The 14,184-nt window shown below is 37.3% G+C and overlaps 1 protein-coding gene across 9 annotated transcripts in view; it reads right to left on the bottom strand.

Annotated features, from left to right (window-relative positions):
• Positions 1-14,184, bottom strand: part of Sik2 (salt inducible kinase 2) — a 109,408-nt gene that overhangs the window by 86,330 nt on the left and 8,894 nt on the right. For all 9 annotated transcript variants that reach the window (XR_013052475.1, XR_013052474.1, XR_006074089.2 and 6 more), the window contains exons 2-3: positions 12,859-12,975; positions 10,310-10,373 (exon numbers count right to left, since the gene is read on the bottom strand). Coding sequence is in view for 4 of the 9 variants with exons in the window: in XM_076575355.1 (XP_076431470.1) it covers positions 10,310-10,373; positions 12,859-12,975 (181 nt within the window). In the remaining 5 variants the exon portion in view is untranslated. The remainder of the gene's footprint in view (positions 1-10,309; positions 10,374-12,858; positions 12,976-14,184) is intronic.

The raw sequence follows: 14,184 nt of genomic DNA on the forward strand, positions 1-14,184 counted from the left end.
GCTCTACCCATAACTCAAGGCAGGCTGCCAGGAATTACCAAGAGACAGTTGAAATAAAACTAGGAGTTAGCAGGACAAGGAGACTGCTTTTTAGAAACTCATCTACTCAATTAGTCTACTAGGCTTACGTTTTCAAGCATGTCAAGTTTCAAAACATTTCATTAACTGTCAAATTTAGTCCATTCATCAAATATATCTTTAGAAACTACTTCCCGAGATTTACAGACATCAATTTTTCAGAACTACATCGACTATAAATTCCTCTAATACTATGGTCAAGCCATTCCTGTTTTTTTTTTTTTTTTGTTTTGTTTTGTTTTAAATCTCCAGCACAGTACCAATCTTAGAGCACTTAGGATACTCAAACAGCTCAGACTTTTGCTTGTTGATATGCTAAGGGAGATGGAGGTTCACAAGTGTTATGTGGTTTGCACAAGGATGTTTACATCAGCAATTAAAGGTGGAACTCGGATTAGAACACAAGACCTTTCATTGGGCATTTTAAGTGTGTTACCCAATTTAAAAGCAGGAGGTGATAATCGAATCAGGAACCATGCTCCGCTTTGCACTGTTCCTAGTTTCTCTAAATGCCGACTACATTTACATATAATCAATAAGATCTGACATCTTCAAAGATAACAATGTTTCATATATCTAATAAAACTTCAAAGGGAACCATCCTAAATTTTCTAAGGACAGTTAAATTTTATCTCAACATTTGCACACCTCTTCAGTCTCTCCACACTGACACCTACCATATTCAAACACATGAGAACAACATTTACCTATAGACCTATGTGCATATTTAGTCCAGTCAACAAAATTCAAAGATCATGTGCCCAGGAAAGGACTGGAAAGGAAGATAGGAATAGGCAATTATATTAACTTTTTATTTGAACTCAGTGGGAGATACAGAAATAGTTGAAGCAGAAAACTGAGGAAGAGGAGATTGGTATGATTGAAGGATCATTTTGACAGTAACATTGTAACCCAAGCGGGACTAGTTGATAGGCAGAGACCCTAGTCTGTTGAAGTAATTAAATGAGAAATGATGAAGATCTAAACTAAAGGAATGATGGAAGAAACTGGAGAGATGAAGGTAAATTTAAGTAATTATCCCCTGGGACCTCAATTAATAAGTTTTTCAAAACCTAAAAGTTAAAATGAGAGTCACAGTAGTTATATAAAGTGAGTAACACCTTCAAGTTTACTTAAAGTCAGAAAGCAAATGGAACCACTGTCTTAACATTATCTTTAGGCTGTTAAGACAGTAACCAATAGCCACTGGAGACTCTCGGTTCTCTGAGGAACTAAGTGTCTAAAGGTATTTTGATTTAAACAAAGCCCTTTTCAATTATCACAGCTGGCATCCCAGTATGTTACCATTGAAAGGGAAAGACAGGAAATGAATCAATAAACCTCAGGCACAAATTCAGCCTGAAAAGACACAGCATATCAAGAGGCAGAAATCTGAAAACAAAGGCTCTGGGTAATTTAATTACCAGGCCGGAATCTGCTGACTGCCGGTTTAATTGTTTGAACAGAACCCAAATTGTCTGCCGAGGCAACCGCTCTATGGTTTTTGCACCACTTACTGCACGTGACCACATGGATAAATGAGAAATAGTTCTAAAGAATGCAGAGCTCTTAGATAACTTTCATTAATCACACCTATAACTCCAAAGGAAAAAGCCAAGGTCTTTTAAAGCAAATTCATTTGCTACTATATATTCCAGGCTACCCAGAAAATGATATCTATCATGTATTTTAAGAACCAGAAAATAAAAGCACCAGGATTAAATGCACATGCTCTCATTTACCACAATATTCCAAAATGCATATTTTAAGGGAGGTGTAAGAGTCAGAATAAAGTTAAGTAGAAGATGGAACTACCATTAACTGCTCAGAAACTGCTTAAGATTCTAGAGGAAACCAATTTCTCCCCTGATTCAGTTGGTATTTCCTCATTCATGTTTATCTCCCCAAGAGTAAACACGCCTTTCAAAAGCTGAACAAAGAAGTGCCTGAGACTACTTAACCTGGCAGCGTTCTCTCCTTGGCTTCCCTGAATAAATAAGTCCTGTAAAGGCCACAGTAGACTATTACATTGTTCATTCAGCAGGCGTCTATAAAATGATTTGTATTTTGCTAACTCCTCACCAGAACTTCACAATCTATCAGAGAGAAAAGCAGACATGAAGTGCTAGAGATAGCTCATCGGGTAGAATGCTTGCCTGGCTTATAAGAAGTCATGGTTCAATCCCAAGCACTCAGGAGGTGAACGCACAAAGACCAGAAGTTCAAGGTAATTTTGAGCTACATAATTAGCTTTAGGCTAACCTGAGCTACATGAGATCTTGTCTCAAAACAAATAACAGGGCAAAGATGGCTCAGTAAGTCAAGTACTTCCTATGCAAGCCTGAGGACCCTCAACTTCCACATAACAAGTGGGCATGGTAGCTCCCACTAATCTGCAATCCCCATGCAGTGGGGTGGAGACAAGCAGATTGCTGGGCACTCAACTGGCTAGCCCCTGTAGCCCAAAGAGTGACCTGAACTTTAGGTTCAGTGAGAGACCCCATTTTAAAAAAGAATGTGGCGGAGAGTAATATAAGAGGAGATCCAATATTGACTTCTGGCCTCCACTTGTGCACACCCATATACATACATACACCTTACGCATGAAACCCAAAGAAAACAATAATAAAACACAAGAGCAATAAAAAGACATGAAAACTTTAAGAATAATGAAAAGCAGTAGATAAGTAGATATCTACAGTAGATACTGTAGATAAGTTATTAATATAAGTTGTGCAGAACAACCTAGAATGCTTTTCTAAGAGGAACTCAACAAGGATAGAATTGAGAGGCACTTTTGATTAGATAGAACTTCAATTAGTTTGAAAGAAGGAAGGAAGGAAGGGAGAGAGGGAGGAAGAAAGGAAAGGAGGCTTGGAAGACAGAGAACAAAGGATTTCCAGATCAACAGTAGCAATGTCTTAGGGTTTCTATTGCTGTGAAGAATCACCATGAACATAACAGCTCTTATAAAGGAAAACACTTAATTGAGGTGGCAGTTTCAGAGGTTCAGTCCATTATCATCATTGTGAGTAGCATGGTGGTGTGCACATAGACACAGTGCTGGCTACATCTTGATCAGAAGGCAACAGGAAGTGGACTGTGTCACTGGGTGGTATCTTGAGCATAAGAAACCTCAAAGCCTGCCCCTACAGTGACACAAATCCTCCAACAAGGCCATGCCTTCGCAACAAAGCCACACCTCCTAATAGTGCCACTCCCTATAAGCTTATGGGGGTCAATTATATTCAACCTACATAAGCACAAATCTGAAATATGTATGTTCTATTTTGAGAACCAGTATGAGCATCAGAAGGGTCTTGTGTGAGATGATCAGATCTAGCTATGAGATTTCCATTGTACACAAAGAGGTGATATAAGGGCTCTTACAGTCTCCTGTCTCTAAAGACAACCATTTACCAACCTCTATAATCATCCATTATTGTTGCCTGTGGTAGAACCTCATGCAGATGGAACCACACAATGCAAATTTTTGTTTTGTTTTGAATTTTGAGACAGGGTTTCTGTGTAGCCCTGGCTGTCCTGAACTCACTCTATAGACTAGGCTGGTCTCAAACAGAGATATTTCCTCTGCCTTCTGAGTGCTGGGACCATCATGCCTGGCTATGAACTGTACACCTGTGTCCTGACTCTTGGTCAGTGGTGCCTGTAAGGTTTATTTATGTGATATTGTATGCATAGGAGAGCATTTCTTTTGCCTTCAAAGCCATCTTACTTTGCATTGCCATATCACAGATTGTTTTGGATACATTATCTCACTGATTGCTCCTTCTTTGGGTATTATGAAAAGAATTGCTATGAACATTCATGGACAAATCACTTGCAAGAACACTTGTTCTCTTCCTGAGTAAACATGTAGCAACAGAGCTGTTTTGTGACTGGAAAAATACATGTTTAACGTTATAAGAAATTATCTGTTTTCCTAAGTAGTTTCACAGATTACACTTCCACCTGCAGTATACTTGTTTACACATAGGGGACAAATTCATGGGGCACTGAAAATATTGTACTTAAAAGGAAAATTAGAAACAGAAATATAAGCGTATTAGGGAAATGGAAATAAATCCAAATTAATGAGAGTTCTAGTTGCTTCACAGCTTTCCTTCCATTTAGTGTTATTCATCTCTAGTTTAAACCATTTTAGTGGATGCGGATGTTGTCTTACTGGTGTTTTTAATTAGTATGTCCCTGATAGCTAATGTTGTTGAATATCTTTTTCAGTGAAGGGTCTGGTTTCAATCCCCCCCCACCACCACCCAGACAGGCTTCTCTGTGTAGTTTTGGCGCCTGTCCTGGATCTTGCTTTGTAAAGTAGGCTGGCCTTGAACTCACAGAGATCTGCCTGGGTCTGCCTCCTAGGTGCTGGGATTAAAGGTATGCGCCACCACTGCCCGGCTAGAATTGGAAATATTTCATACTTAAAATCTTTTCATGTGATTCTGACATCTAACATCTTAATTCAGACCTTTCCTTCCATATAAACAAAACAGTCTCTTAAATTGTCTCTTCTCCTTCAAATTCAGACTCTATACCACCACTGGGTTATCTTCCTGAAACATCCATTCATATACTATCTACTTTGGCCTGAAACATCCATTCATATACTACCTTTGGCCTAAAACATCCATTCATATACTACCTTTGGCCTGAAGGATGGTCATTCTAAGAAATAATACTAACCCCCTATTCTAACACACAAGGTCTTCTACAACTGGTCCCACATACCTTCTTAGCATACTTCTTTACACATAGGGGACAAATTCATGGGGCACTGAAAATATTGTACTTAAAAGGAAAATTAGAAACAGAAATATAAGCATATTAGGGAAATGGAAATAAATCCAAATTAATGAGCTAAAGAAGTGAATGTGGTTGCCTTGGAGGAAGAGTAGGCAACAGAAAAGAAGGCAGACTGGTAAAAACAACAAACCTTGAAAAATTAGTTTACTCCTTACACTAGCACAAGCATACATTTTCCAAAAATTAGAATTTGGGACATAGAAACAAAGAGGAAGGAGGGAGAAGAAAAAGGAGAGAAAAGGAAAGAGGGAGGATAGGGGAGACGAGAAAAAAAAGTTGACCTATTAACTAAAGCAGATAATATAATCTGCAATTTGGTTGTCTACACTAATGATTATCAAGAAACTATGCAAGGAATAGCTGGGCATGACCACTTAGTGAATGCAGCTAACTGAGGTATGGACTGGAGAGTTTTTAAGCACAGTGAGGTACATGAAGGCTATTGACACATTGTAACATTATAAAGCTATTTCAGGAAGATCGAACACAGTACACTGAAATGTACTGACGGGAAGAAATAGGGTATGGTAAAACATGAGATCTTCACAAATTGAGACATGAGGTGATGAAAGCCTAGATTAGGGTGATGACTGCAGAAACAGAAGGATTCAATTTCAAGTCATTTTGCAAGAACATAGTATGGTTTGCAGGCCAACTAAATACAAAAATAAGAGAGTGAAAAAAGATGGAATAAAAAGGATAACACACCCTCCCAGCACAGAGTAGGTCTAAAAGAATACTTGTAAAGGTAAAAGGTGATTCCAAAGTCCTAAGTCTGAAAGATAAACAATAAAATATAGCAAAATACATATTCCAATACTGTTTTTATATACTTCTTTTTATTACATCTCCAGCTGACTTAACACATTTTTGGCTCAATTCATTTGAAATCTTACACATATTTTTCACTATTTGGTAGATGTTTCTTGAACTGCATATTATCACATATAGAAGCTACATGAAAATTAATCTTTTCCTAACAACTGTTCTTATGCCATTACCTTACTTTCAAAACTACTCTTTCCTCCACACCCACCTCTATTTAATGGTCATTGAAACAACTTAGAACATGAGGATAACTAACATGACTATGCTTGTGTTTTAGAAAGATACTCTGATCATGGATAACGGTACACTATTGAATCCTACCACTCTGAAGAAGGCAGAGGCAGAGGCAGAGGCAGAAGAATTGGTGAATGGCAAATTTGAGGCCTGTGCTATACAGTGAGACCTTGCCTCAAACATGAAAAAGAGAGGGAGGAAGAAAGGGGGTGAGGAAAAACAGATAATTCTGGAAACACTGTGGAGACCTTGTTAAATGAATCAATTAAACAACTGCATATTACACACAGGGGGGAAAGGAGGATAGAGAGATGTATGTTTTTTGAGAGACATATAGGAAGCACAACAGGCAGCATTTCAAATCATCTGAAAAGGGATGCAGGAGATGATGAAATCAATACTGACACAAGGATCCCAGCTTAGAAGACTTGGCACATGATGAAGTCAAGTTAAAAAAAAGAGAGAGAAATAGTTTTTGTGAGAAAAGACATTGAGTTCTGTTGGGCTGCAACCCACATAAACGACAAAGCCAAAATAAATAAAAATAAATCGTACTAAATGATCTCTGATTCCTCTAGAGTCTTCCATTCTAAACAGTAAATATTATCCAAGGATTTCATCATATTTTAAAATTAAGTTCTATTACTCATTGGATTCAGCACTCAGATGAACTGTACCACAGTGGAAAGTTAACTAAAACTCTCTGTCCAACTTCTCTATCTAAAACAGATTCTCTGTTTCAGAATTTAAATTGATAATTTACATTAAGAATAAACTTTTTATGTAAAAGTCCACAAAGTATGCCTCAATTTATATATGAGTGTGATTCAAGCTTATTTTGAAGATCTCCACAAAAAGAAAAACTAAGACCATCCCCTTTTTATAAAAATGACACCTAACATGTAAAACCATTTCTAGTTTAATAAAATTACAAAATCTAGCCTGGTGGCAGTGGCACATGCCTTTAATCCCAGCACTTGGGAGGCAGAGGAAGGTGATCTCTGTGAGTTTGAGGCCAGCCTGGTCTACAAAGAGAGTTCCAGAACAGCCAGGGCTACACAGAGAAACCTTGTCTTGAAAAACAAACAAACAAACACACACACACATTCTTTAAAAATGGGTCAAGACCGGCCGGGTGGTGGTGGCGCACACCTTTAATCCCAGCACTCGGGAGGCAGAGGCAGGCAGATCTCTGTGAGTTCGAGGCCAGCCTGGTCTCCAAATCGAGTTCCAGGAAAGGCGCAAAGCTACACAGAGAAACCCTGTCTCAAAAAAAAAAAAAAAAAGAAAGAAAGAAAAAAAAAAAAACGGAAAAAAAAATGGGTCAAGACCTAATAAAGCCTTCTCTTGACTTCATTGAACCTATGAACTATCCCCCATTTCTCTCGTTTGAAAAGGTATTGTGCACTTCACCATTGTTCTTTAAACACCTTTAATCTAGCTTTTGGTTCAGATGCTCCTCTAAAATTGCTCTCGCTACTGCAAAATGGCAATGTAAATTTCCAGTCTTCATTGTTCTTGGTCTACCAGCGTCACCTGACATAGAGGTTTGATCATCCTCCTGAGACTGCTTGGTTCACATGGTTTCCAGAAAACCATTTTCTCTTCCTTTCTAGTTTCATCTGGGGCTTTTTCCTTTTTTCCTAACTCTTTAATTTGAGTGCCTCAGGAACTAGATCTTGGTTACTCCCATAATTACACACACCACTGTAAGTGGTCTCTACCTGACAAGAAATCGAATTGGTTTTACTTTCAAAATATATACTGAAGGCTAAAGGGGAGATGGCTCAGCCAGTTAAGCCCTTGTTGTGCAAGCATTAAGACTTGAATTCAGATTCTCTGCACCCACATATAAAAACAGGTTCAGGAGAGGATCTGAGTTTAGGACTTATTACCCATGTAAAAATCTGGCATGGCGGTTTGCACCTGTAATCTCAATGCTTGGGTACTGACTCTCTGGGGCTGGCTGGTTAGCCACTGTTGCTGAAACAGCAAGTTCCAGTTTCAGTAAGACCATGCCTCAAATTTAAAAAGGTGTAGAATGACTAAAGAAGATACCTGATGTCAATCTGTGCCTTCACATTTACACGTGTGCAACACACACACACACACACACACACACACACACACACACACACACACACACACACACACACGATCCCTATACTACTTTACATCCTAAACAGAGCTGTCATTAACTTCTTCAACGCCCTCTAACCGGATCTTTATTTTCTACACCTTTCAGCTACAATCTGCTCTGAAAATAGCAGCATGTCTCAGTGATTTGAAGATGCTAACTCAGGCAGTCACTTGTCTGCTTATGTCTATTTTATTTTATGTGTATGGTTGTTTTGCCCACATGTATGTTTGTACAACACATGTGCCTGGTGCCCATGGAGGCCAAAGAGGGTGTCAGATTTTCTGGAACTGGAGTTACAGTCCAGCTGTCACATAGGTGCTGAGAATTGAACCTGGATCCTCTGGGAAAGCAGCCAGTGCTCTTAACCACTGAGCTATCTCTCCAGCACCATGCTGAAATCTTAATGAGAATAACCACTGAAAATCTGAGTAGCAGCTAGTCTTTACAATGGATGCAAGTCCTTAAGTCTGCTCCTTACTGACTGCATCTCTTACTAGTCTTTCACTTTGCTCTCTCCTGCTCCCCTCCTGCTTTCCTCTCCTCAATCATGGTGGTCTCTTTGCTAACCCTTAGACATACCAAGAACTCTGTGGCCTCAGGGACTCTGCATTTGTTCTTCTCTATATCCTTATAGTCCTCTTCTCTCCATATGTATAGAACCATGCTTTCAAATATTTATGCAAATTGCAGTGAGGTTTTCTTTGACCATTAGTCCTTCAGACCCATCCCTTTATCCTTTTACGTAAAAAAGCAGAAAAATATGAGCAAAACAGAGGAGAACAGTAGCTTATCAAAGCTGATTCAGAGCTGAACAGAGATACTGAAGATTAGCAGACATAGACATTAAAAGTTATTGTAATTGTATCCTAGATGCTCAAAAGCTAAGTAAAGACATGGAATAAACACACACACACACACACACACACACACACACACACACACACACACAGTTCCAACAAATTGTAATTTGTACAGTGTCTGAGGTGAAAAATATATTTAACTAGAAAACTAGATTAGATACTGCAGACTACAAGACTAGTGAGCTTGAAGACACAGACAGAGAACTACCTAAAGTGAAACATAGGGAAAGGAAATTTTTTAAAAAGAAGAGACTGGACTAGACTCTGCAGGAGTGGAGAAAGAGGTGGGACAGAAATAACAGTTAAGAGAACAATGGCTGAAGAATTTCTAAATTCAATGAAAATGCTGTATTTACAAGTCCAGACAGTTTATGATCACTAAACCAAAGAATCTGGAAGAAAACCACAAAAAGCCTGTTATCATCAAATTATTAATATTAACATTGGTAAAATCACCTCCAGTTCAATCCTCCATACCAGAAAAGGATAAAGACTATTTTAGATATACAAAAACTGAAGGATTCCATCACTCGTACTATAAGAAATACTAAGAAAATCCTTCAGGACAAAGGAAAATGACCCTGCATGAAACTATGTATCCTCTCAAAGAAATAAAGGTGAAAATAATTATGTATACGGAAGAATGTGGAAATGGTATCTTCTGATAAATAAGATATTTGAAGAAAATTGAAATATCTGCTAAAAAGGATTTAGCAGTAAAAACAATGTTATATTGTAGTTTATAAAATAGACCCAAGTACAATATGACAAAACCACAGTGGTCAAGCAGGGCAAAGCAGATGTATATTATTTTAAAGTTCTTACACTATGTGCCAGGGCAAATGTTACTTCAAGGTAGACTGTGGAAGTGAAAGATCTCAACATGAATGTCCATAGCAACCTATGTATCATAGCCCAAACTGAAAGCAGCCAAATGCCTGAAACCAATCCTCTTAAGCTGAGGTCTTACAGCTACTATGAGTGCCTGACTTAAGCATAAGAGCCACAAGATTACACACAGGCTACAAATGAATTTCCCAAAAGCTAAGCCATAACAGGACTCAATAAACAGAATGGTAAAAAGTAAAAAGAAGTAAAATTTCTCTTATCAGATGACAAGTTTCTCCCTATCTTTTACTATCTACTCTCTAATACAAATAAGAAAATTAAGAAACACTTTGAATATCATATAAGAAAATAAGCTTATTTTAACTTACCTAGCACTTTATTCTAGTTTAAGACTTAAAATATTATCAATTCTTAAATAATCAGAAAAATTAATATGAAGTACCCCATTCATGCAGGCTAGTGACTCTTCAAGTTACAAAAAAGTAAAGAAAAAACTTACCAAAAATTTCTCCGTTTTTGGCATATTCTGTCACAAGATACAGCATACTTTTGGTCTCCATTACCTATTGATAAATGATCCCACATTAGTCAGACAGGAGGATTGCTTTACCACATTCTTTAGGGTTACACAGATTAAAATTATAAGTGAAAGAGGGAGTTATGAACTATTCAGAAGTCAGAAACCTTTACAAGCCTCATAAACTCATCCCACCATTTTTGTGACTGTTAAATCCTTGTTCTAAGTGAGGATCCATGGCCTCAGCAGTAGCAGCTGCTAGTTCCTGCTAGAAATACAGAATTTCAGGCCTGATTTCAGTACTGCTGAATTAGAATTGACATTTTAACAGAAGTGATTCCTATGCATTCCTGTTCAAGTTTAAGGAGGTGAGTACAGGCGAAAGAGGTTCTGAAGATCTTTCCATCCTCTCTTCACTTGAGGCTGTGAGTGCTAAGTTATCAAGGCTATAGTTTAGCTGACCTAGCACAATGTGGCATCAATATTCTTCCCTAGTGTTCTTTAGTTAACACTGTTCCAAGGTACTGTAATTTTAAAGCATTGTTTGCAAGCTGCTTCTTCACAGTTCTACTGCTGTGTATTTTCATTTAAATTAGCTTTACTAGGTTCAGAAAGTGTATCATTGTTACAAATTTGAATTTTCTGCTGTATGAAGAGACACTACTTAGACTCAAGCAGTTTTTAGACTGTTTTTCTGTATACTTGTGTGTGTGTGTGTGTGTGTGTGTGTGTGTGTGTGTGTGTATGTGTGTGATGGTATATGTGCATGTTTGTGTGGGTGCATGTGTATGTTTATGCATGTGTGTGTGCACATGTGTGCAAGTGTGTGCAAGACATAGGTCAGCTTCAGGTTTTCCTCAGAAGCCATCCACTTTGTCTTTTGAGACAGGGATTCTCTTTGTGCTAAACTCACTGATTAGGTTAGGCTCAGAGGCCCTGCAAGTGCCAGGGATCCATGTTTCCACCTCACTACACTGGGATTTTGAGTGTGTACCACTATTTTTACCTGGGTTCTGGAGATCAAACTCAGGTCCCCAGTTTTTTGTGAGTTCTAGGTATCAAACTGAGGTCATCTAGCTTGCATGCCAAATATTTTATCAAAGGAGCTATGTCTCTAGCCCTTTAACATCCTTTTAATAGTTGTCTCCTGAAAGGCTGAAAGCTAATTTTGCACTAAAATACAGGCTTAGCACTGTGCCTCATCAAATAAGGCAAGTAAGTAAATAAGAGCTGCTGACAATTTGGAACTAAAAAAAATCAAACAGTAACGACTTGACAAATACAGCAGGCGGTCCCACGTGAACCCTGGGAATCAGTTCAGAACATGGTTCACGAGTACATCTCAAAGGAGTACAGAACGTAAAACAAATGCTTACGGGGAAAATCTGAGGTAAATTTGGATTAGATCGCTACAGTTTTGGAATTTTAGGAAATATTTTGAGTGGCACCATATACATATTCTTGCATGCACAGAAGGCTTATCATAAGCTGATGGTTTCCAACTTTATAAGTTGGAATTTTCAATCAATAACATTGTTTACAAGTGTATACATACACATATATGTATAAATCTATCTATCTATAGAGAACAAATGATATATGTGTTATCACAGTATAAAATGCACTCAAGGACATAATAAATAAAACTAGAAGTTTTAATATTTTCTTACAATCCCAAGGACATTTAAGTAGTCCACCTGAGTGCAGTAGTGTGATAGCAAACTGACTCTCTGAGAAAAGGGCTCTGAGTTTTAATTTCATTCCTATGTATAAACATGTGCTGAGTTTGAGCTACTAATGTGATATTTATCCGTTCACAAAACTTCTGAAAACTTATCAGGTGATCTTACAAACTAACACAGATTAAGTCCAGCATACCATGGGTACACCTGTCACAGGGCATCAAAGTCACAGGTCAGCATATTGGGACCTTTCAGATTAAAAGCCATTTTCAATGTAAAGATATGGTACATTAACAGAAACTTTTAAAAATAGTTTATTGATTAATAAATATGAATTACTGCTTTTAAAAAAATCCAAGAAAACATTGCTTTTAAAACATGACTTAAATTTATACACAGTTTACTTTATAAAATTTCCTAATAGAACAAATTAAAAATGGCTTATTTTTATGACTCATAAAAAAGACATGAATCTACATATTACACGGTTTGTCTCTAAGCAATACACTATTTTAGCCTTTGTATTTATTTCATAACACATAACAGTAGCTTTTCAAATAAACAAAAATATGACATTCTTATTTATGGTACCACCACTTTTGCAAATCCAGCAAGTTCAGGGGCAATTGCCCATTTTTAAAATAGTTTAAAAAAGACAACTTAAGGTTAAATTGCCAAGTAGCTTCCTAGTTCCATTTTTTACAAATTGAAACATATAGAAAGAGATAACATTTAGCTTAAGAAAACATTTCTTTTATAGACTAGAAAAGCTAGCATAAAAGTGAAAATTCCAATGAAAACAGACACCTGAATGTGGAAAAGCATAAAGAGAATAAGGCTAAGCCATACCTGATAAAGTTTGATTATGTGAGGATGATCAAGCATTTTCATTATTTGTACTTCTCGGTAGATTTTCTCAAGGTTTACTGCATCCAGCTGAGATTTATCTATTATTTTTATAGCCACCTGTAGCCCAGAACACACATAGACACAATTAATATACAATGGTCAACATCCTCCAGTCAAGACTTAGCAAATGCTATCTGAGATGCCGCCTGCAGGTGTCTGACACTGATAGCAAACTTAACTCAATGTTCATTTATGTAACACACATTTCTTAATCTTCTATTTATAATGCACAATAGATTTTTGTCTGGCAGAGTTTTGGTTTTTTTTTTTGTTTTTTTTTTTTTGTTTTTGTTTTTGTTTTTGGAGACAGGGTTTCTCTGTGTAGCTTTGCGCCTTTCCTGGAGCTCACTTGGTAGCCCAGGCTGTCCTCAAACTCACAGAGATCCGCCTGGCTCTGCCTCCCGAGTGCTGGGATTAAAGGCGTGCGCCACCACCGCCCGGCATACAATATATTTTGATCATATTCTTTTCCCTGCCCAAACTCCTTCCCGATCCTCCCCACTAAAGTACATTTTTGAAAAAAAAAAAACAAAAAAACCTGAAATGTAAAATATTAAATCTATGTGAAGTAATATCAATTGAAATAAAACTTACTAACAAAATAAAACACAAAACTTCAAATGTGAATAACTATATTAATTTTAACTTTCAAAGAGTTTAACTTCAGAAAATGTGATCTGATTCTGTCATAACTAAACAGGAATCCAAAGAAGGTGAATTTGCAGGTGAATGATTAAGTATTCAGAAACAACAATTGTATGGTTTTTTTTCCCCAAGTAACTAAAGAGGATTAACTTTTAGAAATTCATAGATTTGGAATAAGGTAATCTGATTTAAATAAGATATTTGGTAATTGGAAACTCCCCATATTGAATTCTAGTAAGTTCTGAGGCAATTCTAAAGTGCTCTTTACATTCTAGCAGACAGAATTCCAAACACTGCTTAGCCTCTGTTGGACTGATGGTGATAATACTGTGCTCACTATGAGAAGCAAGTGTCTCTAACCTTGTGAGTGAACTTCCTCCAACCCACACATTTAAAGGGACCCCATTCTTATTAATAAGATATGACAGAATCCAGGATGATCACTTACTTCAGGTAACTTTTATAAAAACTTGCCCATATAAAAGGGCAAGGGCACATTGGAATTTCAACTTTCTTTAGGAAGGTAACATGGAGTTTCAGACATCATGTTTCAAGGAAATGTCTTTTCTACAGTTTCGGAAGTCTAGATATCAGCACCTTTCTCACCAACAAGAAGCTTCT

Source organism: Peromyscus maniculatus, chromosome 7, assembly GCF_049852395.1.
Source record: "Peromyscus maniculatus bairdii isolate BWxNUB_F1_BW_parent chromosome 7, HU_Pman_BW_mat_3.1, whole genome shotgun sequence".
NCBI lineage: Eukaryota > Metazoa > Chordata > Mammalia > Rodentia > Cricetidae > Peromyscus > Peromyscus maniculatus.